Source organism: Nanorana parkeri, unplaced genomic scaffold, assembly GCF_000935625.1.
Source record: "Nanorana parkeri isolate BGI_ZX_2015 unplaced genomic scaffold, ASM93562v1 scaffold1590, whole genome shotgun sequence".
Classification (NCBI taxonomy): Eukaryota; Metazoa; Chordata; class Amphibia; order Anura; family Dicroglossidae; genus Nanorana; species Nanorana parkeri.
The window spans coordinates 199,808-227,253 of record NW_017307858.1 but is presented as its reverse complement, the minus strand read 5'-3'; the positions used below and the strand labels follow the sequence as shown (position 1 = coordinate 227,253).

At 47.7% G+C, this 27,446-nt stretch overlaps 1 protein-coding gene across 1 annotated transcript in view; it reads right to left on the bottom strand.

Moving 5' to 3' along the window:
• GPATCH1 (G-patch domain containing 1) overlaps positions 1-24,209 on the bottom strand; it is a 36,783-nt gene extending 12,574 nt beyond the window's left edge. The window contains exons 1-13 of the mRNA XM_018570745.1: positions 24,116-24,209; positions 23,627-23,761; positions 21,911-21,996; positions 21,530-21,655; positions 20,623-20,761; positions 16,780-16,838; positions 15,229-15,471; positions 13,214-13,361; positions 10,369-10,448; positions 7,821-8,034; positions 2,678-2,968; positions 1,784-1,962; positions 949-1,076 (exon numbers count right to left, since the gene is read on the bottom strand). Coding sequence (XP_018426247.1) covers positions 949-1,076; positions 1,784-1,962; positions 2,678-2,968; positions 7,821-8,034; positions 10,369-10,448; positions 13,214-13,361; positions 15,229-15,471; positions 16,780-16,838; positions 20,623-20,761; positions 21,530-21,655; positions 21,911-21,996; positions 23,627-23,761; positions 24,116-24,188 — 1,901 coding nt within the window. The 5' untranslated portion in view covers positions 24,189-24,209. The remainder of the gene's footprint in view (positions 1-948; positions 1,077-1,783; positions 1,963-2,677; positions 2,969-7,820; positions 8,035-10,368; positions 10,449-13,213; positions 13,362-15,228; positions 15,472-16,779; positions 16,839-20,622; positions 20,762-21,529; positions 21,656-21,910; positions 21,997-23,626; positions 23,762-24,115) is intronic.
• Positions 24,210-27,446: the final 3,237 nt, after the last annotated feature.

Genomic DNA, 27,446 nt, shown 5'->3' with positions numbered 1-27,446 from the left:
AGACTCTCCATTGCTGCCAAAAATCTAAATTTCGATCTGTTGCCGCTTCCTCGCTAGCACCAGACAAGCAATCCTGTTGCTTGCAACATCTCACCAGTGACATGACCACCAAGGGCCCCCTTCAACTTGTTGTGTTGCATTTATGTACAAGAAAAAAAAAAAAAGGAAAAGGCTAGTTGCACTCCTTACCGGTATGACCCCGTGATCGAGGAGGGGTACTTGGAATGACTGCGAATGGCGCCGCCAAATACAGATAATTGCAGAAACGTCACCAGCACACCAAATCCTCATAGGATCAAAGTTTGTAGATTTATTGCAAACTCATGTCAGTTACACAGGCATAGCAATGCATAGCAATGGTCATTGCTATGCCCGATGAAGGGACCCTGTGTGGCCCCCGAAAAGCACTTGTGTAACTGACATGAGTTTGCAATAAATCTACAAACTTTGATCCTATGGGGATTTGGTGTGCTGGTGACGTTTCTGCAATTATCAACATTTATGTACAAACCACAAGCCGCTCCCATTGTGCAGTGAAATCAGAGGAAGCCATTCCAGTCCAGCAGAGGAGCCAGGATAACTGTGCAAGATTGAAGGGAAGGCCGGAGTTCAGCTTTAACATTTTTGGGAAGGGAGAAGACAGAATGAAAACAATAAAACGGTGTACAAGCTCGCATGAAACCCGATGTGTAAACAGATAAACCTGAAAAGCAGGGTACGGTTTTCAGATAAGGAGCTGTTGCTTTTCACAACTGACATGTCAATAAACGAAACTTGAAGTTTTACATTGCTATAAAAGGCAGACTGTACGTGAGGGTAAGGTGGAGGTCACGGTGGAATCTGAGGCCTCCAACAGGCAGCGTGACTACTCCGCTTTAGGAACTGAACCGGCTGGACATGTCTGGGCCTGCACAGCTCCGCCATGAATGGCATTCTCCTGCAGCTTACCCTGGATAAGGGTCAGGGATGTTGAAGCGTTTACACAGCAGTTTGTCCGGGTGCCATTCGAACCGATCTCTGGTCAGCCTCCCAAACATTTTCATTTTCACCGCCGCAGACTTGTCATTCAGATCGCTCTGTGGGAGCAGCAGAAAAACATGTGAGAGGGGATTAACGAATACCAGGAATTTTTCTTGTCATTTTTAAATGCCCACATTGTCCCCAAAAAATATATTATTATCAATAATAAGAGGTGCAACGAAATGGAAATTTTAAAACCGAAATTAAAAAAATATGTCAGGCAAAAACCGAAAATGTTTTTTATTTTTCAAATATTCTATAAAAACTTTTAATTTTTTTAGATTTTTTTTTTTTTTATTAATTAATTTTTTATTAAACATTTTTATTTCTTACTTTACTTTTAGGGGCTTCGGGGAAATATAAAAGATTTTTTTATTGGACCGGCCCAGTAAGTATACACGTGGGGGTGGAGTTACACCTCTATCTCTGCTGAGAGGAGGACCCGACCCGTGCCTGGAGGGGACCTCGCCCCGTTCCCAGATACCTGCATGTTCTCCAAAGTCAGTGGGTGGAGGGAGCGGAGATTACAGGAAATCCTCGTTTTCATCCCCGTCATTCTGCCACCTCACTGGGCCCCCCCAGTCTCGGGCCCCAGTGCATGCTTATGGTGTTGTGCACAGTGCAGGAACCAAAAGCAGCCAATCATTTGCCAGTATAAAGCAGTCGGGGTGGATGAGGATTAGTAGTAAAGGGTTATTGCACTCTGCCTTATAAGATAACAACATTCATGTACAAATATTAGAGACATGTGTAAGGAAGGAACCTCTTCATCTCTGGGAACTTCCACACTGTCTGAGTTGTCTTCATGTTTTCCCCGGGTGAATCGGGAGGACAGAGAGGAATTGGTCGGCTTGTACAACATGGCAGACCGCATGAACTCTTCCCTCTCACGAGATTGCTCCCATTCGGTCATGTTGGAGTCCAGGCAACTTTCCAGATCGTCTGGGAAACAATGAGAATTTAGTGATAGCGGTCTATCATTTACACCGGACATACGGACTTGTGCATCAACGTGCTCCCACTAACTGGTATTCTTTCCCGACAGCTACCGATCAAACTTGGCTTAAAGCATAGGATACCCCAAAATGTATTATCTCATGTATGCGATTGTGTGTCCAGGTAGATGTATGAAAATGTAGCTTGTATTCTTTTTATAGCAAAGTCCCCCTATGGCAATCTGACCATGCCAAGCATAGAAGCAGATCCATGCTGGACCGGGCAGTTTTTAATGTTCCTTGAATGGCTGCTAAGAGTTACCGGCATGCACGGCATGTCTGCATCACCCATAGTCAACTTTGTGGCCACGGCCCCCACCCAGCCATGCTGTGTTAGTGTCCCTGGAATTGCTGCTGAAAATAAAAGGACGCTGTGCCTGTATCTCAGTTTAGGTGCCATGCCCAGCCCTGATGCGATGGTTGGCTCCCAACAGGAACTTCGCTGTCAAAACTGCAGCAGACAACTTAGGAACATAATTCCCCATTGTGGGCGTTATCATAACCTACCCGCCCCCTACTATGCATACACACAAGTACTTCTCAAGGCTCAGCTCCTAAAAACAAAAGCCTGGACTGTGCCTGAACTCTGAGCCTAGAAAAGCTCCTCCCACTGTGGTGAGACGGGGAGCAAACAGCACATCGTGTCAGTCTACAACTGTTACCTTTCTGTCCGTCATGCAGTTTACGGATGTATACTTCATATCTTTTCTGTTTTTCCGCATTGTTCTCGAAGGGTCGGAATTCTTCTGCGTTTGGCGGGACCAGCCGGCGGTCAAGAAGCTCATCCTGCAGCCTGTTGTGTGCCTCATCCGCGGACGCAGCCTGGAAACGGTTCTTTATAGCTTCCTGTGCGAGTTTCTGAGCTTTCAGCCTCTGCTCCTCTATGGTCTGTTTTACGTCTTTGATCCGTTCCCGGTCTTTGTCGGAGAGGAGCTCCAGGACGGAGGTTGGACCTAAGAATATAATCACATTACATGGCATGTCAGGGAGGTCATCTGCAGTTCTTGTTCCTTCCTAACATACTACAGCTGAACACGAATCTGCCTGATGTTCCTATACCTTGCGGCCTGACAATTGCCAAGCATGATTCTGCCTGATGTTCCTATACTTTGCTGCCTGACCATTGCTGAGCAGTATTCTGCCTGATGTTCCTATACCTTGCTGCCTGACCATTGCGGAGCAGTATTCTGCCTGATGTTCCTATACTTTGCTGCCTGACCATTGCTGAGCAGTATTCTGCCTGATGTTCCTATACCTTGCAGCCTGACCATTGCTGAGCAGGGTTCTGCCTGATGTTCCTATACTTTGCTGCCTGACCATTGCGGAGCACGATTCTGCCTCATGTTCCTATACCTTGCTGCCTGACCATTGCGGAGCATGATTCTGCCTCATGTTCCTATACCTTGCTGCCTGACCACTGCCGAGCACAATTCTGCCTGATGTTCCTATACCTTGCAGCCTGACCATTGCGGAGCACGATTCTGCCCGATGTGCCTATACCTTGCTGCCTGACCACTGCCGAGCACGATTCTGCCCGATGTGCCTATACCTTGCTGCCTGACCACTGCCGAGCACGATTCTGCCCGATGTGCCTATACCTTGCTGCCTGACCACTGCCGAGCACGATTCTGCCCGATGTGCCTATACCTTGCTGCCTGACCACTGCCGAGCACGATTCTGCCCGATGTGCCTATACCTTGCTGCCTGACCACTGCCGAGCACGATTCTGCCCGATGTGCCTATACCTTGCTGCCTGACCACTGCCGAGCACGATTCTGCCCGATGTGCCTATACCTTGCTGCCTGACCACTGCCGAGCACGATTCTGCCCGATGTGCCTATACCTTGCTGCCTGACCACTGCCGAGCACGATTCTGCCCGATGTGCCTATACCTTGCTGCCTGACCACTGCCGAGCACGATTCTGCCCGATGTGCCTATACCTTGCTGCCTGACCACTGCCGAGCACGATTCTGCCCGATGTGCCTATACCTTGCTGCCTGACCACTGCCGAGCACGATTCTGCCCGATGTGCCTATACCTTGCTGCCTGACCACTGCCGAGCACGATTCTGCCCGATGTGCCTATACCTTGCTGCCTGACCACTGCCGAGCACGATTCTGCCCGATGTGCCTATACCTTGCTGCCTGACCACTGCCGAGCACGATTCTGCCCGATGTGCCTATACCTTGCTGCCTGACCACTGCCGAGCACGATTCTGCCCGATGTGCCTATACCTTGCTGCCTGACCACTGCCGAGCACGATTCTGCCCGATGTGCCTATACCTTGCTGCCTGACCACTGCCGAGCACGATTCTGCCCGATGTGCCTATACCTTGCTGCCTGACCACTGCCGAGCACGATTCTGCCCGATGTGCCTATACCTTGCTGCCTGACCACTGCCGAGCACGATTCTGCCCGATGTGCCTATACCTTGCTGCCTGACCACTGCCGAGCACGATTCTGCCCGATGTGCCTATACCTTGCTGCCTGACCACTGCCGAGCACGATTCTGCCCGATGTGCCTATACCTTGCTGCCTGACCACTGCCGAGCACGATTCTGCCCGATGTGCCTATACCTTGCTGCCTGACCACTGCCGAGCACGATTCTGCCCGATGTGCCTATACCTTGCTGCCTGACCACTGCCGAGCACGATTCTGCCCGATGTGCCTATACCTTGCTGCCTGACCACTGCCGAGCACGATTCTGCCCGATGTGCCTATACCTTGCTGCCTGACCACTGCCGAGCACGATTCTGCCCGATGTGCCTATACCTTGCTGCCTGACCACTGCCGAGCACGATTCTGCCCGATGTGCCTATACCTTGCTGCCTGACCACTGCCGAGCACGATTCTGCCCGATGTGCCTATACCTTGCTGCCTGACCACTGCCGAGCACGATTCTGCCCGATGTGCCTATACCTTGCTGCCTGACCACTGCCGAGCACGATTCTGCCCGATGTGCCTATACCTTGCTGCCTGACCACTGCCGAGCACGATTCTGCCCGATGTGCCTATACCTTGCTGCCTGACCACTGCCGAGCACGATTCTGCCCGATGTGCCTATACCTTGCTGCCTGACCACTGCCGAGCACGATTCTGCCCGATGTGCCTATACCTTGCTGCCTGACCACTGCCGAGCACGATTCTGCCCGATGTGCCTATACCTTGCTGCCTGACCACTGCCGAGCACGATTCTGCCCGATGTGCCTATACCTTGCTGCCTGACCACTGCCGAGCACGATTCTGCCCGATGTGCCTATACCTTGCTGCCTGACCACTGCCGAGCACGATTCTGCCCGATGTGCCTATACCTTGCTGCCTGACCACTGCCGAGCACGATTCTGCCCGATGTGCCTATACCTTGCTGCCTGACCACTGCCGAGCACGATTCTGCCCGATGTGCCTATACCTTGCTGCCTGACCACTGCCGAGCACGATTCTGCCCGATGTGCCTATACCTTGCTGCCTGACCACTGCCGAGCACGATTCTGCCCGATGTGCCTATACCTTGCTGCCTGACCACTGCCGAGCACGATTCTGCCCGATGTGCCTATACCTTGCTGCCTGACCACTGCCGAGCACGATTCTGCCCGATGTGCCTATACCTTGCTGCCTGACCACTGCCGAGCACGATTCTGCCCGATGTGCCTATACCTTGCTGCCTGACCACTGCCGAGCACGATTCTGCCCGATGTGCCTATACCTTGCTGCCTGACCACTGCCGAGCACGATTCTGCCCGATGTGCCTATACCTTGCTGCCTGACCACTGCCGAGCACGATTCTGCCCGATGTGCCTATACCTTGCTGCCTGACCATTGCTGAGCAGGGTTCTGCCCGATGTTCCTATACTTTGCTGCCTGACCATTGCGGAGCACGATTCTGCCCGATGTTCCTATACCTTGCTGCCTGACCACTGCCGAGCACGATTCTGCCCGATGTGCCTATACCTTGCTGCCTGACCATTGCGGAGTACGATTCTGCCTGACGTTCCTATACCTTGCAGCCTGACCATTGCGGAGTACGATTCTGCCTGACGTTCCTATACCTTGCAGCCTGACCATTGCGGAGTACGATTCTGCCTGACGTTCCTATACCTTGCAGCCTGACCATTGCGGAGTACGATTCTGCCTGACGTTCCTATACCTTGCAGCCTGACCATTGCGGAGTACGATTCTGCCTGACGTTCCTATACCTTGCAGCCTGACCATTGCGGAGTACGATTCTGCCTGACGTTCCTATACCTTGCAGCCTGACCATTGCGGAGTACGATTCTGCCTGACGTTCCTATACCTTGCAGCCTGACCATTGCGGAGTACGATTCTGCCTGACGTTCCTATACCTTGCAGCCTGACCATTGCGGAGTACGATTCTGCCTGACGTTCCTATACCTTGCAGCCTGACCATTGCGGAGTACGATTCTGCCTGACGTTCCTATACCTTGCAGCCTGACCATTGCGGAGTACGATTCTGCCTGACGTTCCTATACCTTGCAGCCTGACCATTGCGGAGTACGATTCTGCCTGACGTTCCTATACCTTGCAGCCTGACCATTGCGGAGTACGATTCTGCCTGACGTTCCTATACCTTGCAGCCTGACCATTGCGGAGTACGATTCTGCCTGACGTTCCTATACCTTGCAGCCTGACCATTGCGGAGTACGATTCTGCCTGACGTTCCTATACCTTGCAGCCTGACCATTGCGGAGTACGATTCTGCCTGACGTTCCTATACCTTGCAGCCTGACCATTGCGGAGTACGATTCTGCCTGACGTTCCTATACCTTGCAGCCTGACCATTGCGGAGTACGATTCTGCCTGACGTTCCTATACCTTGCAGCCTGACCATTGCGGAGTACGATTCTGCCTGACGTTCCTATACCTTGCAGCCTGACCATTGCGGAGTACGATTCTGCCTGACGTTCCTATACCTTGCAGCCTGACCATTGCGGAGTACGATTCTGCCTGACGTTCCTATACCTTGCAGCCTGACCATTGCGGAGTACGATTCTGCCTGACGTTCCTATACCTTGCAGCCTGACCATTGCGGAGTACGATTCTGCCTGACGTTCCTATACCTTGCAGCCTGACCATTGCGGAGTACGATTCTGCCTGACGTTCCTATACCTTGCAGCCTGACCATTGCGGAGTACGATTCTGCCTGACGTTCCTATACCTTGCAGCCTGACCATTGCGGAGTACGATTCTGCCTGACGTTCCTATACCTTGCAGCCTGACCATTGCGGAGTACGATTCTGCCTGACGTTCCTATACCTTGCAGCCTGACCATTGCGGAGCACGATTCTGCCTGATGTTCCTATACCTTGCAGCCTGGTTTCAATCATAACAGAGACGACCAAACCCTCTTGATCTGGGAAGTATTTGTCCTCATCAGAAGTTTAACACAAATACATCAAAACAAGGCAGTAGCTGCATGTTGCTGATAACCACTAAGAGCTCCCAAATATTCCACTTAAAACACCAATGGTGCATGGGTGGCAACTGATGCGCAGGTGACAACTTTCTCCTAAAAATAGTGGCATAGTGGTCGGCACTTCTGCCTTGCATCACTAGGGTCCTGGATTAAAATCTTGACCAGAATGCTATCTGCATGGAGTTTTAAGGTTCTCCCTGTGCTTGCATGGTACTCCAATTTCCTCCCACACTCCAACGACATATTGCTAGGTTAATTGGATCAACTAAGCACACCCAAGATGGCCGCCGTACCCTCTGAGCTCCTGCGCAGGGAGAAAAGCGCTAAAGAAAATGAAAATAAATGAAGGAAACAACAGCAGAGGTCGCTCACCCTTTAGTGCCTCCTCCCCCAGCATCTCCCTTCTCTGGGAAGAGCGGAGCTGGTGTCTGCTTGGCAGCGGTTCTTGCTTTGGCTCGGCTGCGGGGTTCTGGGAAGATGCCAGGAGGGCCTGCAAAGTGGCAGAAGTCTGGCTGGCTGCATTCAGCACAGGTCTGAAGTAATGCACCGGCCTGTAATCCCTTGGGAGCTCAGGTGCCGGATAGATCTGCGAACATTCCAAAATATTTCAATTATTAGACCGCCGTCGCCAAGATATTTTATTTTGTTAGCTGTATAGTACTCAGTGTCAGAATTTCTGTTTTAACACCTTTATATTGTTCCGCACATTTAGTAGCATGCAAAAGGGTTAGAATGTCAGACAAGGTTTTTATTGCTGTCTGTGACTCCTTGTCCCGGTGACAACCTCTCCCCCTATTTTTTGTATGGGTGTCTCAGGGACAGGAAGTGAGTGGAAATCTCTCCAGTGGGCTCACAAACAGTAATAAAAACCTGGCAAGATATCCAGAACAGGAAGTGAGGTGACATCCCTCAGACAGCAATAAATGCAATGCTTTAGTAGAGTGGGGAAAGGTTAGAGAAGGCGCAGGCATCCTTGGCAATCCAGCTGCCGTGAAACTACAAGTCTCATCATGTCTCTGCCTCTGGGAGCCATGGCTGTCAAGAGTTTGGCAATTCCTCATGGGACTTGTAGTTCCACAACAGCCAGCATGACGAGGTTGCCTACCCTGTTTTAGAACCTTAGTAATGTTTCAGCTCATTTTTATGTTCCCTTAATGGAGTACTTCCCAAACACTTCCTGTCCAGGTCACATGGGTCAGACAGAACAGGAAGGAAGGGGAAATCTAAACACAGGAACTTAAGTACTATCTAGGACACAGAATTCTAGATAAGCAGACTGAAAACATTCATATGAAGTGTGTTACTTGACAGAATGATTTGCACACCCCTTCAACTCATCACCACATATCCTCCTCCTCCTCCTCCTCCAGTAAACTAAACCCTTCCCTTTCCCGGTTCTAAAGCCTGAAACATGTTAGAATGGCAGCACTGGGCAGAATGAAGGAGCCTGATTGGCTCAATGCTAGCTTGACTAGCAGTAAGCAGGATACTATAGGTAGTTAATACTGTATGAGGTTACATTTCAGGTACAAAAGTCATTTTAGATTGAGATATTGATTTCTACATTTAAGTTGATCTTTGCTAAACTTCCATCGCTAAAGCAACTGAAATATTTCACAATGTTTATTCTATCGGCATCTCCCGAGATTAAAGTGCACTCCATTAGTATCTCCCGAGATTAAAGTGCACTCCATCAGTATCTCCCGAGATTAAAGTGCACTCAGAGTTTACTCCATTAGTGGGCCCCCCTCCGGGAATTTCTATGTGCTGCCAGCCTGGCACACTTCTCTTTAAAGAGCCTCCACCCAATCAGGGGCCCTTTAAAAAGGAGAACTATGGGGTCAGTGTTTTTCCCCATAGTTCTCCGCAGGGTCACGAGAGGACATAAAATAGCGTCCTCCCGTCACCCAAAGCTCAGTATACCGCGAGCTACAGCTCGCAGTATACTGAGACCGCCACAGCCGGGACGGATCCCCCACATTACTGTCGAGATCCACCCAGCTGCGTGAGTGACAGCTGGCTCTGCCTATCTAGAGGCAGAGCCAGCTGTACCCGCCCCCTCCCCGTCTGTTCCGCCAGTCAGCGCTGGAGGATCGGAGCGGGGGGAATCCCTGCAGGGAGCCGTGAGTGACACAGCTCTCTGCGGGGAGATGATTGAGAAGTGAGCGAGCTACGGTATGTGTTCGCTCACTTCCCGATCTATTGAGCCGACGTGTGACAGTCTCATTGTCACACGTCGACTCGAACTATGAGGATGAGTGAAAATTACTCGCCTCATAATTCTCCTTTAAAGAGAAGTGTACTACAAGTGTACTTACCCCATTAAGCTGCCATTTTGTCTTTTGGAATCCTGTATGGTTTTACTTTTTCAGGGTTATTCACAAAAGGGTGAAGAGTTTGGAGAAGGCCGGAGAAGGGAGCAATCTAGGACAACAGAGCTGAACTGGAAAGTGAGCTGAATTGGAGAATATTGCCAAATCAGCTATTTTGGCTTAGATTGTTCCCTTCTCCTGCCTTCTCCAGACTCTTCACCGTGTCTGTCTTCACTTAGCTCAATATTCCCTAAATGAAACCCTTTAAAAAAAAGGAGAACTATGAGGTGTCTTGTCCTCCCGTTACCCTGAGGAGAACTATGGGGAAAAGCCCTGACCCCATAGTTCTCCTTTAACTCCCCCCCCACCTCTTTTCCTCCCTCTCTCTCTCTCTTGCGCTGTATCGTTTGGCATTAAGGTTACTGTTATATCACAAGCCAGAAGAACGTTTATTGCATTACTGGATCCTGCCAAAGTTTTATTACACCTTCATTAAGCAGAATTACAAAACATTTAGGACAGCTGCCAGCTCAGCCTAAACCGATCGATCTCAAAACAACTTATAAATAAAAAAAATTAAAAAAAGGACGATGGAAGACATATTTTACCTTTTTCAGCGAAGCCGGTTGTGTCGCTATAGAGAAGCCCTCTAAGACTTTGCCGATATATTGAAGTTCTTTGGAAGACCCTGAAAAGACGACACGGCGGTTCACACAATGTGATCACAGATAACTGGCATTACGCAATAAACTTTAAAAAAGGACAGCTGTACATTTATTATAATATCACTGCAAGTTACAGCAGACTAAAACGCAAGGTCCCTTTAAAATGCCCGGGACCCCTCTCCCTTTACACTACTTACCTTACCCCGTCTTCTGCATCGCTGGACGTGATGTCGCTGCCCTTCCGGGAAGATACCTGGGGAACGCAGAGCGAGGAGACACTCCAGCCCATTGCAAGAGCATCTTCGCACAAGATTTTGGTTTCTCTGTATTCCCCAGGATCTTGCCAGAAGAAGCGTCTTCCTTAATTAGGAGCTGTGCACACTAAGTCAGTTAAGGGGTCAAGATCGGCTGCAGGGAGCCTACGGGCAATACTGGTGACCAGTCCTTTGCCCTCGTCTTCCAGAGCTCAGTTCCTCGAAGGATCATTCAGAAAAGTGTTTTGTAAAGCGGAGCTTTCACTTTTCAGAACAGAGCCCAGCGTCTGGCCATTGCAGACACAAGGGGAGATGCTACAGGTATGCACATGAGGGTACAGCTGGGAGCAGGTATAAAAAGTCACAGGCACACTTTAAATTAGGGATGCACAGATACCGGTTTTTCGGTAGCGAGTACCGATATTTTGCTTTGGTAGTCGCCGATACAGAGTACCGATACTGGTGCTTCCGCTGGCATGGAGCCGGTTTCCCGGGCAATCAGGAAGCCGGGCAGCGAGCAAAAACATGCCGCCTGGCTTCCGGATTGCTCCATGCTGTTTGACCGGCTTGATTGTGATTGGCCGGGAAACCGTTTTCCCTGCCAATCACAATCGAGCCGGCCAAACAACATGGAGCAATAAGCAAGGAGCCGGTTGTTCGGCCAATAAGGAAGCCGGGAGGCGGGTCATTACTCGTCACCCGGCTTCCCGATTGCCAGGGAAGCTGGTTCCATGTTCCCCTACGGTACTGCTGGTCAGAGGAAATCTTCCTCTGACCGGAAGATCCGGTATCGGGGAAGGTATCAGAAGCATTTGGGCGAGTACTCGTACTCGCTCAAATACTCGGTATCTGCATGGATACCGATACTAGTATCGGTGCATCCCTACTTTAAATGGAGTATAAATTTAAATGGCAGCATGGTGGCAAAGTGGTTATCAATTCTGTCTTGCAGCACTGCAGTCCCAGATCAAGCATATGCAAACCCTAACACCATTTGCTTCCCTTTGGTCTGCAGTGTTATCAGCTCTGAATACACCTCTCCATGCTATTGAGGAGAGCAGAAGGGGAGGTGCTAGCACACTTCCTGTTCAAGGGTAACAACACTGCTCCTCCATAAAAACTGCACTGCGAGTGTTGTCACCCTAGGACAGGAAGTCTGTTACTGGCGGGATCACCAGGGGAAAAAAATGGAAACAAAAAAAAAAAAAAACCTAATGCAGCCGCCACATCTACGGACTGGAAAGCTGAAATATATTACATTTTTGTTCTTGGGTTGGGATATACCCTAACCTCTTCCAGCTACCTGTATGGTGTTTGTTCTTTTGTTTGTGTGAGTTTCCTCTGTTTCCTCCCAAAGCCACTGTGGTTGATAGCTGGCATCCTACCAGAACCGTCCCCGGGGTGAGAGTGTATTTGTGTGTTTGGAGAACTGTGAGGTCCCTTGGGACAAAAGTCTGATGGAAATGATCTACGTGTACTCTCTGAAGCGCTGCAGGCTATTTTTGTCCTCTATAAATCAGAAAATAAATGACATGAAATAACAAACGGAGGTAATTGCAGCCGTGATTTTCTACAATGTGCACCGAGCAGCATGGAGAGGGTTAAACCAACGTAAGTGTTTTATAGAGAGAGTGAAGAGGTAAATAGGAGCTGCTGCCCACAGTTACGCAAACAAAACACAACAATGGGCACACCTCTCTTGATACAAGCGCCTGGCACCGAGCGGAGACAGATCTGCTTGCAAGAGTGAGTACAGGTAACACAAAGACAGGGGGAGCCCGGTGAATGATCTGTATACTACAGAGGGACAATACCGCTACTCCTCCTATATACAGGGGGAGGAAGAGCCTGGTGAATGATCTGTATACTACAGAGGGACAATACCGCTACTCCTCCTTTATACAGGGGGAGGAAGAGCCTGGTGAATGATCTGTATACTACAGAGGGACAATACCGCTACTCCTCCTATATACAGGGGAAGGAAGAGTCTGGTGAATGATCTGTATACTACAGAGGGACAATACCGCTACTCCTCCTATATACAGGGGAAGGAAGAGTCTGGTGAATGATCTGTATACTACAGAGGGACAACACCGCTACTCCTCCTAGATGCATATATGGAGGAGTAGTGTAGTCACTTTAGGACAAGACTACAGAACACTTCTATTCACCTCCATAACATAGCGTAAGGTGTTCTGTAGCCCTGTAGCTCAGCAGACGCAGAGGGCACAGGAAGTTTATCAGCTTTCAATGGTATATTTAACAGACCAAAAAAGGAGCAAATAAGAAAAGTTCATTGGTGGGATTTACACTTTAAAATTAATATGTTAGGCATTTTAAAACCTAAACTCCAGGCAAAAAAAACCTGAATTCAATTATATCCTCAAAGTGAAATTTAAAGCCGATGACTTTTGGTCATTTTAACTGATCAACTGCAATGCATTCTTTGGATCACAAATGTATTAACATGAAAAGGTGCTGAAAACACGCCATCATTTCACGGTGAACGCCAGCTGCATTTTATCAACCTTTACCTTTCTTGTGTTTATATTCTTTTGGTGCAGTCCACCCATAAAGGCCGTCCCCGCTCTCCTCCTCTCTGAGGACCGTGTCATACTTGGACAGGGAGTCCGTGCCATATATGTCGTCGTCGTCATCCTCCAGAGCCCCGACACCGAAAGCCTGCACAGGAAACACAGCGCGGTCTGGTTTTTAAGCCAATACTGCAACCGGAGAAGGTCCCCAAAAACCACAGAGCAGCAGATCTCAGCCAACCAAACCATCTAAAAAGGAAAGTGCCCGCGGTGCCCTTATCATTCCAGTGAAAAATAGAAAATTAAAGAAATAATATGATTGTTTGTTATGAACACAGAGTTTAAAAGGAGAACTATGGAGTTTAGGGCTTTTCCCCATAGTTCTCCTAAGGGTAACGGGAGGACTCAAACTAGCGTCTTCCCGTCACCCAAAGCTCAGTATATAAGTACTATCCTTGTCGCACTCCTTACCGATATGTCCCTTGTAGTGGGGGGTGCTCGCAGTGACTGCGGATGGCGCCGCGAATGTCAGAAAAATTTTAGAAATGTCACCAGCACTCCAGTCCTTTTAAGATAGCAAAACGTTTGGTCCTTTGGTTGGTTCTCTGCCGGCACAGGATCGAGAAGTGAGCGAGCGCCGGTATGCGTTCGCTCACCTCCCGATCTACTGAGCCGACCTGTGACAGTCTCATTGTCACAGGTCGGCTCAGATTGAAAAGCACTCCCCTCATAGTTCTCCTTTAAGTGACACTAAACTCAGGAGTTCAATCTTAAAAATGTCTCTTATTTGTGTATCACTCTGCTGTAGATCCTCCAATCATCTCTGAATTGGTGCTGACACTTTCCTTTCATGTCATAGGAAGTGACAAGGACACTGCATTTGCAGCAGGATCAACAGATGTTTTCTGTACTTGCAGAAATGGTCCTTAGCCTGAAAAAAGTGCTGGAGGGGGAAACAGCATAAGGATGCAATCCATTGTGCTGCAGAGAACATGTACTAACAAGGAGGAGAGATCAGAGTGAGAGAGATGAGCTGGTTAGGCTGCTGCTTTTCCTTACACGATCCAGTGACAAACCCGGGAGGGACAGGACCCTTTAAATGTTACTGAACAGAAGCAGAGAAAAATCTGATCTCCTGCCCTGCCAAACAGTGCTGTGTGTGGCAGAGCCATGCAAATCTTAGGACTGGATAGACAGATACATAAACCCTTTAGCAGTCAAAAAAGCATCTCCTCCTGGCAACCGGATCTGGATCCGGCCCTTTGTCTATATCGGTTTCCTGGCGCCTTCGGGAGAGGGTCGGGGACCGTCGCGGGGACAGCGCATGGACTGGGCAAATCTATTCCTTCTGACCGCTAGACGGTTTATAATGAGGCACTGGAACTCTCCACTGGCCCCAACGACAACAGAGATTACTATGGATCTTAAACTCCTGATGAATAAGGACAAACTGGATGCAGAAATGCATAAAAGATACCCGTTCTACGCCTTTCCTATCGCGTTGGAGGTATTTTATTAGTAGTTCTTACTCTGTAGAGGACATCCACCAAATCATCAAGCCCTTCCGCTACACTAAATGGTACTTGACCAATGACTTGTCGAATGCCTTGGGGGTCCTGCAGCTAGGCCAAGACTGATGGCCTCTCTGAGAGGCAGGTCTTGGAGTAATACGAGTACTGCTTGATTACACTGTCTGAATACTTGTTTATAGTGGGAGTACTGTTAGTATTGTTCAGAGTGCTCCATCTACTATGCATATGTTCCTTGATGGATCGTTATGGATGGAATTAAACCACTGCGTGGCCGTGGCATAATTATTACTTTGAAGTGATGACGTTTGTTTTAGAAATGTAAAGATTGCTAAAAGTTAATAAAACATTTTTGAAAAAAAAAAAAGCATCTGTGTATTTGGCTGCCCAGGAGTTGAGCATTAAGACATTAATCTGGATGCAAGCCATAGTATGAGCAAAACATTAGTCGTTACTGATGCAGCAAGTATGATAATAAGGGGGCACCTGTCCTGAAATCCCGACTTTTCTTCCTTTGCTGTGCCGCACATCTCCCAGTGTACTGAACATCCGATCAGAGCCGTCACCGAACAGATTAACCTGAGAGTCCAGAGATCCGAACAAGGCCTGGCGAGGATCCAACCCCCGGTAACCGAGGCCACGGACATTGTCCTTTACGGTGAAATCAATGGGAGTCACATCTTTGGGTGCAAATGTCACATTGTCAGGTAGGTATTCGTCTTCTTCATCCTAGGGTGAAAGCCACAGAGAGATCAGGTAACTTCACAGCTTTTAAAAAAGGACAAGTTCACAAAGTAGAGTTAGCTGTGGCAAGTATGAATGTTAAACCCCTGTGTTTCTGATGCTGCAGGAATTGGGGCTGATCTGAGGTATGAAGATGCAGGGATTGGAGTTAATATGAGGTATGGAGGTGCAGAAGTGGGGATTGAGGTAAAATCTGATGGTACAAGGTTTGGGGCTAATCTGGGATGTAAAGGTGCAGGAACTGGGGCTGATATGAGGTGTAAAGGTGCAGGAACTGGGGCTGGTCTGAGGTGTGAAGGTGCAGGAACTGGTCTGAGGTATGAAGGTGCAGGAACTGGTCTGAGGTATGAAGGTGCAGGAACTGGTCTGGGGTATGAAGGTGCAGGAACTGGGGCTGATCCAAGATGTGAAGGTGCAGGAGGAATTGGGGCTGATCTGAAGTGTGAAGGTGCAGGAACTGGGGCTGATCTGAGGTCTACAGCATGCTACTGTCCACTGGCACCCCGGTTGTCTGATGCTTGTATACTGACACTTAATATGGAAAAGGTTGCCGACCCCTGATATAGACCTTCTTACAGGCTGGGGTTAGTTCAGAAGTGACACTGTGGCGACAGAACTCATCAAATCCTTTATCCCTTTATTACCGATTCATAGGTCTGATCTCATATGTACAGCATAAACTCTAAAGACCTATTAGAAAAAAAATTGCACACTATAAAACCCTGATTGATGAAACCAAACACTATCAAAGAACATATAAAACACAATGACACAATATGAATTTATACAGCCAATGAAATATTAATATGCCATAGTAAAACAAAATAGAGCATTATAATATAAGCAGCATAAACTTTTTAATATGATCATTCTGCAATTTCCAAGGTTATATCTATAAAAAAAAAAAAAAAAAAAAAAAAAAAAAAAGGATTTATATACTTTATACCCCTAGTGCCCAACGTGAGGCCTAGGCACCAAATTTGGCCCTCTGGCATGTAATGTGACCTCAACGGTCTGTAGTAGGAACACTGGTTTGTAAAGGGCAGTCTCTACTTGCCTCATGTAACATGTCCCTAGTTTCACATTGTCTTCTGCAGCATGTCTCCAGTCAAAAAACTCTCTAGCATTACAAATAATGAACAATATGTGCACACCTTGGGGATGTCGGGGGCCACAGTTGAGGCCCCCTATACCTCGTAACTACTGCTGTATACAGTGCGTGTTTAAATGTAATAATAATAATGATGATAATATTATTATTATGAAGAATATTCAGCTTATCTGTAACATTACCTCGGATCCTTCAGAACCTGTTGGGGGCATCACACAGCCATAGACTTTCCTGCTGGATTCTGAAATATAAAAGCAAATACAAAGTTTACTATATATATTACATACTATACATCCAGCGGCGCAAGAACTGTACTGGCCGTGACTGTGCATTCCATAAACGTCTCCAGATTGTCTCTGGCATTGGGACACAGCCACATAAAAGTCTATGGGGCTGTAATGTGCCAACAAAGCCAGGACAGCGAAGACTTGCAGCGCTGTATGTTAAAGTGACATTAAAAGCAAAAACAAATGTCTCTCACCCCAACGTTAATTAAAGCACTTACCTTAAATGATGTCTCTTAATCCCATCATCTTCTTCTTCTTTCCTGTAGTTTTCAGCCTTCTCTCTAGCGCTGCGGCGGGTCTCAGATCCAGCGCTGACTCCTCTGTCCTTGCTGGCACTTCCTGTCCCACGGTGTCTGCATGCGGGTGCACGCTGTCCATAGACTTACCTTGTGTCTCTCCTCGCGTCCCGGCCGAAAATGTGAACTGCGCATGCGCCCGCCCCAAGGTGCTTTGCGGCCGCCCGAGAATGTTCACATCTTCGGACGGGAGCGCGCGGGGAAAGACACAGGTAAAGTTGTTTTTTTTTGTTTAAACTTCTTGCATATATCTACTGCTTGCTAGCCTTATATATACACTGAGTGGCCAGATTATTATGACCACCCCATCAGTACTTGGTTGGGCCGCCTGGTGACTCCACGAGATGGTGAAAGGTGATGCGAGGAATCTGACACGGCACTGTTGCCCTTCTGTTGTCTTGTACCAGTCTTGCCCCTCCCCCGTTCTGCCCTAACATTGACTAGTCGCTGACGGCCACAATTCGCACGTTCAGACCCAGATTTTCGACTGACAGTCCGGTCTTTAAACGCTTTAACAACAGCTGCTCTTGAACATTTAACGAATTCTGCTGTTTTGCTGATACTCGCTCCATGGCTCCGAGCGCCAACAATCATCCCACGCTCAAAGGCTGTTAAATCGCGTTGTTTCCCCGTATCTTCAGAAACAAATCACTTCTACTGTCGTGGTAACCAACCCGCTTCCCTATTTATAATGGTCTGGCCCTCTAGCAACTTCAGCGCCAAATTATAGCTAATTTGCCTACAAACGTCAGGTGGTCATAATAATCTGGCCACTCCGTGTATATGCAAAAAAACGTGATGGTTTAGAAACCCTTTAACAACCAGCTAAACAGCGTGCCGTATGATCGTGGTAAGTATGCATCTGTCGAGGGTGAGAGTGGGTTAGATTAGGTCAAAAAAAAAGGATAAATGCACTTTAGGACAATCAATCATCTGTGTCTGTTTGTATCGGACACATCTGGCGAGGGCATGGACGCATAAAAGGAACTTTCACTGTGCATGGATATTTGCTTTAGAGGTGTCGTGTTTGAGCAGTGCCAGTGCCGTAGTTGAGGATGACAGAGTATATAAAGAATGAATCAGTGCAGGGACTCCTGTATGTCTACAACAAGGGAAGGGTCAACCCCCGCAAACGCACAACAGTGTTACAATGAAATTGTATACTGTTGATATGCTTTACAGGCCTGTAACTGTCTAGTAAAAACTACTAAACGCTGATGCCTTCTCTTTATAGCAGCAGAGATGCTGGACGGCTCCACCATAGAGCCCAGATAAGGTGTAGAAACAAGTGGACCGCCAGAGGTTGGCCCATACATATGATATACAGGTGAAACTCGAATAATTAGAATATCGTGCAAAAGTAATTGCAGTAAGTGCTGCAAAAGGGGCCCAAACCAAGTACTGAGTACATATGCATGCTTGTACTTTTCAGAGGTCCGATATTGTTCTATGTACAATCCTTGTTTTATTGATTGCATGTAATAATCTACTTTTTTGAGGTTGTGCATTTGGGGTTCTTGGGGTTTTCATGAGCTGTAAGCCATAATCATCACAATGATGACAAATCACGGCTGGAACTATCTAGCTTTGCATGTAATGAGTCTCTCTCATATATTAGTTTCACCGCATAAGTTGCATTAGTGAAATAAATGAACTTTGCACGATATTCTAATTATTCGAGTTTCACCTGTAGTAAAGATTGCAGAGCTGCATTCATTTGCTTATTTGTCATCTTCCTAGAGTTCGGCTTTAAAAGAGGGAACCGTGCTTGTGTTTCGGACTGCCAACAAGCTCCCTTCAAACTACAAGTTCAAAAAGAGTGTCCATGGGGCGAGGCTTGTGTTATGCTGGAGAGAACGCCACCCACGTCGCACGAGCACCGGTTGCTCTGCTATGAAAAGAGTACAGGGAGGTGCAGCTACGCAACACCGCTTTGTTAGATGATCACTGTAAAGGGACAGTGTTTAACGGCTGAAAGGAAATCAGTTCAGCACCTTCATTGTGACTGCTACTAATGGGCTGTTAACACCAAGTACAGTCAAAGGTGTGCAACTTGCTGTGCACACTGTACAGGAGGTGCAGTCATGGCTATAAGTGAACCTTGTTCCCTCATAACAGGTTTTCCCTCTTATTAAATACTCTTTAGAGCTCCCTGGTTACCCCCAGTCCTGGGTGCATGTAGCTTCAACCTTTAAAAGGAGAACTATGGGGTTAGGGCTTTTCCCCATAGTTCTCCTAAGGGTAACGGGAGCACACAAACTAGCATCCTCCCGTCACCCAAAGCTCAGTATACCGCGAGCTACAGCTCACGGTATACTAAGACGCCGCAGCCGGAAAGGATCCCGACAATTATGTCTGCATCCACCCAGCTGCGTGAGTGACAGCTGGCTCTGCCTATCTAGAGTCAGAGCCAGCTGTACCCGCCCCCTCCCCTGTCCGTTCCGCCAGTCAGCGCTGGAGGATCGGAGCGGAGAATCCAGCCCCTCCCCTGTCACGGCAGAGAGCTGTGACAGGATCGAGAGGTGAGCGAACGCCGCTATGTGTTCGCTCACCTCCCGATCTACTGAGCCGACCTGTGACTGTCTCATTGTCGCAGGTCGGCTAGAACTATGAGGCTGAGTGAAAATCACTCACCTCATAGTTCACCTTTTTAAGAATTACACCCAGAATCCCATAAACCAATGACAGCACAGCACCCGACAAATTGAACATTGGTTCATGGACAGCAAAGGGCGTAGCCTCCTCTACATAACACTGACTGCACTATCCCAGCAGAAGCAGAGCAGGGAAAGCTCCCACTGCATCGTTTTTCCTGGCTTAGACCTGCTTGGCTTTGACACAGCAAGAGAAAGGAAGGGTCACACACAGGGACTAATCCTTGACAGAACAGAGGCATGTTTCTTACAGAAAGGGCGGAGCAATTTAGAACATAAAAAAAAGGTTACATTTAGGTTATGTAATGAATGTATATTTGTTTATTCTTTTAGGTCTCATTCACACAGCTACGCGTATCGGGTTATTTCCAGGAAGGACAGCTACTGCGTGCAATTGCACGCAGCAGCCTGTTTTTCTCTATGGGAGTACGCGACCGTATGCCACCCTACGCTCACCCTTGCAGGTGTCCGTGCTCAGACGCAGACAGGATCCATCCTGTCTGCGTCCGAGTACAGACACCCACACAGATGTGCAGCTCGGGCGAGCGTACAGCTGCGTACCCAAATAGAGAAGAAGAACAGGCTGCTGTGTACAATCACACGTAGCAGCTGTCCTTCCCGGAAATAACCTGATACCGCTGTGCACGTCGCACAGATCTGTACAGGCCGACACTTAGCTGTGTGAATGAGGCCTTACACATTATGGAGCCATTTAGACATACAGATTTCAGATGAACAAACAGAGCGGTTTAATTCAGTATTTACTAAGGCTTAAAAATGGCACCCACCAGATCCCTGCTTCCGCACTTTCCTCTTGGTCCTCGGACCCACGCCTTGTCCCTCTTTCCATCCCATCTGCCGCAATAGCTGTACACCCACCGTGATCCTGAGGAGAGGAGAAGAAATTATACTTCGTATTACTACACTCTAATTCTCCCGCCATAAGATGCTGATTAAAGACCTTGCAGTAAGGTTTGTTTATGCTAACAGGCCTCCCCCCTCCCCCCAACTTCACAAAAGGCCTCCTATTAGTAGGTATGAAATGAAAGGATCTGTAAGGAAAAGTACATTTAGGGTTTATTCTTACCTCACCCCCTATCTTCCGTCTGGGGGATGAAGGATGGTGTCACACTCCTAGCTAGATCCTGGGGAATACAGAGCAGATGAAATATTGGCAGATGACGCCCCTGCAAAGTGACTGGAGCATCTTCTTGCGAGATTCTGTGAGCTCTGCATTTCAAAAGGATCTTCCCGGGAAGGAAGGTGACATAACACCCAGTGATAAGACGGGGTAAGGCAAGTATAGATCTAACTTTTACAGGTACGTTTTACACCTACGCATAATAAGGAGATTTGTATTCTCATGATAATTTGTCTGCTCTGCATGCCCCAGCATCTAGCTGGAAGGAGTGTGACTTCATCTTCTCCTAGGTGCCTCGGGGAGAAGACGGGGGCCAGGAAGGAATAAACCCTTTTATTTTCCTTTACACGGATACATTTCTTTTATTGTTGCAGATATTATCTCCACTGGATAGATCTCCCACCTCTATGACCAAAGTCATCAGGAAAGGAAGGGAAACACTCCACCTATGTAGTACACACAGATGGGAACAAAAAAAGCCTAGCAGAGTGTCCAACCCTTGTCCACTCCATCCAAAATGATTTAAAATGCTTGTGAACAACTTCCATGGTCGCCCCTGGTATAGGCGCAGTGACCGCCGCCAGCTCTCTAGCCTTCTCCCGAACTTTGTCTTTGGTTTTTGAAGCAAAATCATCCGTTGTCAGGATCTCCTTTGGCGCAATTCCAAACTCACCGAGATCCTGTAAGAAAATGTACACATTTTCAGAATAAAAGAGGTTTTTTATTTTTACAGGAGTGCTGCCCCATGGTGGTGCAGAGGGATTTCAACCATCTTTTTTCTTTTATAGGGAAAATCTTCCAATAAGGACTCCTGTTCTGGTGACAACTTACATGGGAATTCCCATTATTTTCTATACGATTCTGTCAGTCCACCAGTTCCGCTGGTATTTGTCATCTGTGCGCAATACCAGACGACAATGCACAAGTCATTTTACCTCCTCATCCATGAAATCCTCGGGTCGACGGGCATGTTGTTCCGACCTTCCATGTCGAGATGACAAAAACGTGGCAGGGGCCCATCCTAAAACACAAAGATGACAGATGGAGAACAAATAATTAATTGGATTTAATGCACTTCACAATATAATTACATACACCTTCACCTCTTCTTTGAAAGCTAAACCTAAAATTTACTTGTGGACTAGGTGTCCTTAGCAGTGGGCTGGAGAAGCTCCCCCCATTGGAAGACCATTAAAATAGTCAATCAAAAGTCGCCTGTAAACATGATGCTTCAGACACAGGCAGTTATTAAAAGAGACCCTGTCGCCATACCATTCATTTTATTAAACAAACTCCCCATAACATTATATGTGCATTTAACGTATTTATCCCTCCCCTGTCCGATCCTCCAGCGCTGACAGGAGGAACGAATGGGGCGGGTACAGCTGGCTCTGCCTCCAGATAGGCAGAGCCAGCTGTCAATCACGCAGCTGGGCGGATCTCAGCTGCGGCGGTCTCAGTATATAGCTGTAGCTCGCGGTATACTGAGCTTAGGGTGACGGGAGGACGCTAGTTTATGTCCTCCCGTGACCATGAGGAGAACTATGGGGAAAAGCACTGACCCCATAGTTCCCCTTTAATGCATGTCATTTACCTGTAAAAACCTCCTTGGGGTAGACATCCAAAAGCCCTGGAACTGCAGACGCATGCCGCCATCTTTGGAAGTGATGTCAACAGCCCCAGAGCCGTCACACAGTATTCCCCTACGCTCCTCTCCCAGTAGCTCCATAAAAGATTATGGAGGGAGGTGAGGCGTGGAGGAGCTGGTCAGCACAGGGAGTAAATAGACACTTCCAGAAGAGCAGAGGGTTATGATGCGTAAGGAGGGAGGGGGCTGTATTAGGGAATCGATTCTCCAGGAGCTGTCAAATTTTCAAGCAAGCCTAAAGTTTGCACATGTGTCAGCGCTCCATTGCACATCCGCGGACTCAGGATACCCAGGTGCTGGCCGAGAAGAGCCGAGCCATGCCCTGCAGAACCAGGAAGAGAAGCCAGCTGCACTCCCTATGACCTCTGTTTTTCATACAGCTTTATTAAGAAGGAACAGGGCACACTGCAGCCCCCCTGAGACTTCTCTTCTCATTTTGCCATCTTGTGCGCTTGGCTACAGACTGACCAAGCTGGTGGGAGGGTAAAACGCATCAGAGAGGGAAGGCTGCAGTGTGCACAGCTTCTGACAGTGTGCTAGAAGCAGCAGATGTGCAGCTGAGTGACTCAGAGGTTAGCAATATTGCCTTGCAGCACTGGGGTCCTCATTCAAATACCAACCAGGACACCATCTGCATGGAGTCTGCATGTTCTTCCTGCGCTTGCGTGGGTTTCCTGATGGTAGGGTAATAGGCTCCTGTCCAAAGTGGCCCTAGTAGGTGCGATGGGGACCTCAGATTGCACACTCCTTGAGGGCAGAGAGTGCTGTGAATGAACAGTATGTGGAAACCGTCAGCACTATCAATATACTTTTATTATTTAACAATAAATATAATTTCATTATTACAGGTATTTATATTGCGCCGACAATTTACACAGTGCTTTACATAGTTGCACATTCACATCAGTCCCAGCCCTTAAAGAGCTTGCAATCTAAGGTAAATGTGCATGTGGGGTGATGGGAGTATCATCCGCTGCCCTGATCAGACACTTTGACAATTTACCTTCCTTAGAGCCAACGGAGTTAAAATAGCCGGCGGAAAATCCACCAGTGAAGGCGCCATGGAAGCGCTTGTATCGTCCCTTTTCATCTTTGACAGTCTGCTCGTGCAGTGGTGTCGGCTTTTTAGGCTTTTCTCCTGTAAAAGATAAAAATATTGATTTATAAAAAGGTATGAGAAATGTGCAGGAAGTTTACAATGTTGCAGTGACAGGTTAAAAAAAAAAGAAGTTGTATACAAGTTTGTGTCCCTGCAAAGCTAGCTTAGAACTACAAGTCCCAGCATGCCCTGCCAGCAGCAAGCTAGAGTATTTTAGCCAGACACTAGCGTTGCATGCTGGGATTTGTAGTCCTGACCAGGCCCTGGGACTCCAGGATACCTAATAAGTTCCGCAATAGCAAATACTGGCTCTCTTTTACCCCGCGAATTATGCCCCTCAGAGCCCCCTAGTGGCGCCCACGCGTAGCAGGGCATTTCTGACTTTCTTCTTACCCTCTTCGTACGGCTCCAGTGGCTTCCCATAGGTGACAAAGTCCTCCTCGCCATCGCTGTCCTGCGCCGCCATCTTTGTACACCCAGTACGGGAGGCGAGCTGGGACAAAACTCCTCCACGTGATCAGTAGCCGTCTGCGGAGGCGTTTCTGAGCTAGCTGGGTGTTTCCATGGTAACGCCAGCCAGGCTCTTCTGATGTGCACAGGCCTTTAGAGGGCAAGGTCTTTGGGGACTTGTTGCACAACATATGTACTTGCATTTTAACAAAGCTCCTCAATGTTACATTACATTAGGTTTATAGATTGTTATGTGAACATTAAAGTTTTTATTGTGTAAATTTGTGGTCATGAGATTTGAATACACTTATTTGCATTAGATTTACCTAGTTGTGCTTTTAATTGTGTTGTCATTGAATACATTTTTCATGCAGTTAATTTTTTTTAGATTTGAATCGAGTAGAACATAGTTTGAACCTCTCACATATTTATTTATTTTCTGTGTGCATCATTGGTGAGACTTCTCTTCACTTCCTGTCCCAGAGACACGGCAGGAAGTGAGAAGAAATCGCCCCATTCTGTCCAAAGCAAAGTTTTGAGTGCGGTTAGGCTTTCCAACCATTGTTCATTTCATGCACGATAACTTCCAGTATTTTGTGCGTTAATGTGTGTTGTGTGACAACTTTTTTTTCACAACAGAGCGCACCACAATGCACAAATGGTTCACATCTGTGCATTGTGGTGCACTAAATTCAAGTGCATCGTGCTGGCGAGGTGCGTTGGGGGCGTGTTCAAAATGAATGGCGTTGCACTTAAAAGCTGCGGATTAAAAAGGTTGATTGTTTTTGGCTGTTCTCCCTCCTATTTCCTGGCCTAGTCGAGGATGACGTCCCCTTGGTCCTCCTGCCCACAGCCTCCTGGGACAGGAGGCTACAGGGCCAACCAGTCTCCCTTCGGTGCGAATCTTGCGCAGTAGGGAGGCGGCACAGCTGACAAATCCAAGATGGCAGCATTTCCTGCTTGTGTGACTGACTCTCGGATTTCCCCACAAGTCTGTGGTTACATACAACTAAGAGATTAGGCATCCCCTGCCACAGAAATGTCCTTGGTGAGATACTCCCTACGGATTACTATTCCCAAAGGGATGCCGACATTGCAACTTTCCTCATTAGAACACTAAAAGTGCAGCAGGTGGTTATAACGAACCTGACCCTCCCATTCAGGAATCAGACCCTCCCATTCAGGAATCAGACCCTCCCAATCAGGAATCATACCCCTCTCAATCTGGAATCAGACCCTCCCATTCAGAAATCAGACCCCTCCCAATCAGGAATCAGACCCTCCCCTTCAGGAATCAGACCCTCCAAATCAGGAATCAGACCCCTCCCATTCAGGAATCAGACCCCTCCCATTCAGAAATCATTCACTACCATTCAGGAATTACACCCTCCCATTCAGGAATCAGACCCTCCCATTCAGGAATCAGACCCTCCCATTCAGGAATTAGATTCCCCCTTTCAGGATTCAGACCCTCCCACTCAGGAATCATTCCCTCCAATTCAGAAATCAGACCCTCCCATTCAGGAATCCGGAGCCCCCATTTAGGAATCAGGCCTTCTTATTAGTAATCAGGCCCCTCCCATTTGTGAATTATTCCCTCTCATTCAGCAATTAGTCCCCTTCCATTCAGCAATCAGGCCCCTCCCATTCAGTAATCAGTCCCCTCCCACTCATGAATTATTCCCTCTCATTCAGGAATCAGTCCCCTCCCATTCAGGAATCAGTCCCCTCCCATGCAGGAATAAGACCCCTCCCATTTAGGAATCAGTCCCCTCCCATTCAGGAATTATTCCCTCTCATTCAGGATTCAGTCCCCCTCCCATTCAGGAATCAGTCCCCTCCCAACCAGGAATCAGGCCCCTCCCATTCAGGAATCAGTCCCCTCCCATTCAGGAATCAGTCCCCTCCCATTCAGGAATCAGTCCCCTCCCATTCAGGATTCAGTCTGCCTCCCATTCAGGAATCAGTCCCCTCCCATCCAGGAATCAGGCCCCTCCCATTCAGGAATCAGTCCCCTCCCATCCAGGAATCAGACCCCTCCCATTCAGGAATCAGTCCCCTCCCATTCAGGAATCAGTCTGGAATGGATACTGTGAAACAAACATCTGTTTCTTCAGAACAGAAAAAGATTGGAATGTGCCACAATGTTTCCTTACAACCCGCAATGTACGCGGATCACCCAGAGGGGGTCGCTTATAGACTTTAATTTCCCATAATGCCTCGCTTCTTTCTGTAGTTTGATGAGTCGGCGTGCACCGTTCTCCTGCACTTCCCCTATCCAGCCTGGCGAGGATCCACCAGCACGGGTCCGAGCAATACCAGTTAGGCCCAGTACAGATATTTTGTCAATAGAGAGGATACAAATCATAACCAGAGGTAACGGCTGACATGTTATGTTACTGGGGGGATCAGGTTACAGACGCCGAGCGTCTATTCTTCTTCTACAATGTAAAAAAAAGTTATATTCTGGTAAAATAAAGAGAAAAATAATACAATTTTAGGAAGTGAACTGAAGGCCGCAGAGAACCGCCAATCACAGTGTCAGATCTGCTTTTATTTTATTTATTGTTTTTGGTTTTCACTCCCCGAAAATCTTCATCCTCCAAAAAATTATTATACGTGAAAGGAAACAAATGTACTTCAACATCGCACACAACAAAATAGCAATATTGCTCTGGACCCAATCCTAATGGTGACAACTGTGGACCAAACCCTGAGCAATGTGTGTCACATGACCGCTCGTAGTCTCCACCAGGAAGGCATGTCCAGGGCTGGATTTCCCACAAGGCCAACCGAGGCCCGGCCATGGGGTGGCAGGGAGTTGAGGGCCGGCAGGGATTCCTGTTGCCCGACGCACGGGACATGAACTTCCGGGCGCCGGGCCAGTATTTGTTTTCTACATTTAGTTCTGCTTTGGGCCTTCCCGTCTCAGCTGTCACAGGAGTTCCAGCACTGTACTGTGCTCAAACTCCTCTATTGGAGGTGACAGGTTCAATAGAGAGAACCTGTCACCTGTAAATGCTAGCACACAGGGGCTTGTTGGCTCCTGCGTGATAGCAATAAAGTTAAGTGAAAAAAAGTTTAATAAAAAAAAATTAAATTGATAGAAAAATTAGAAAATAAATAAGAATTAAGAAAAAATAAGTAGAAAATAATAATTAAAATAAAAAGGTGATAAAAAATTCCAAAAATTATAAAAATGATAGGATAAAAATTATTTAGAAAAGTTAAAAAGTAAAAGATAATAATATAATTGAAAGATTAAAAAAAAGTT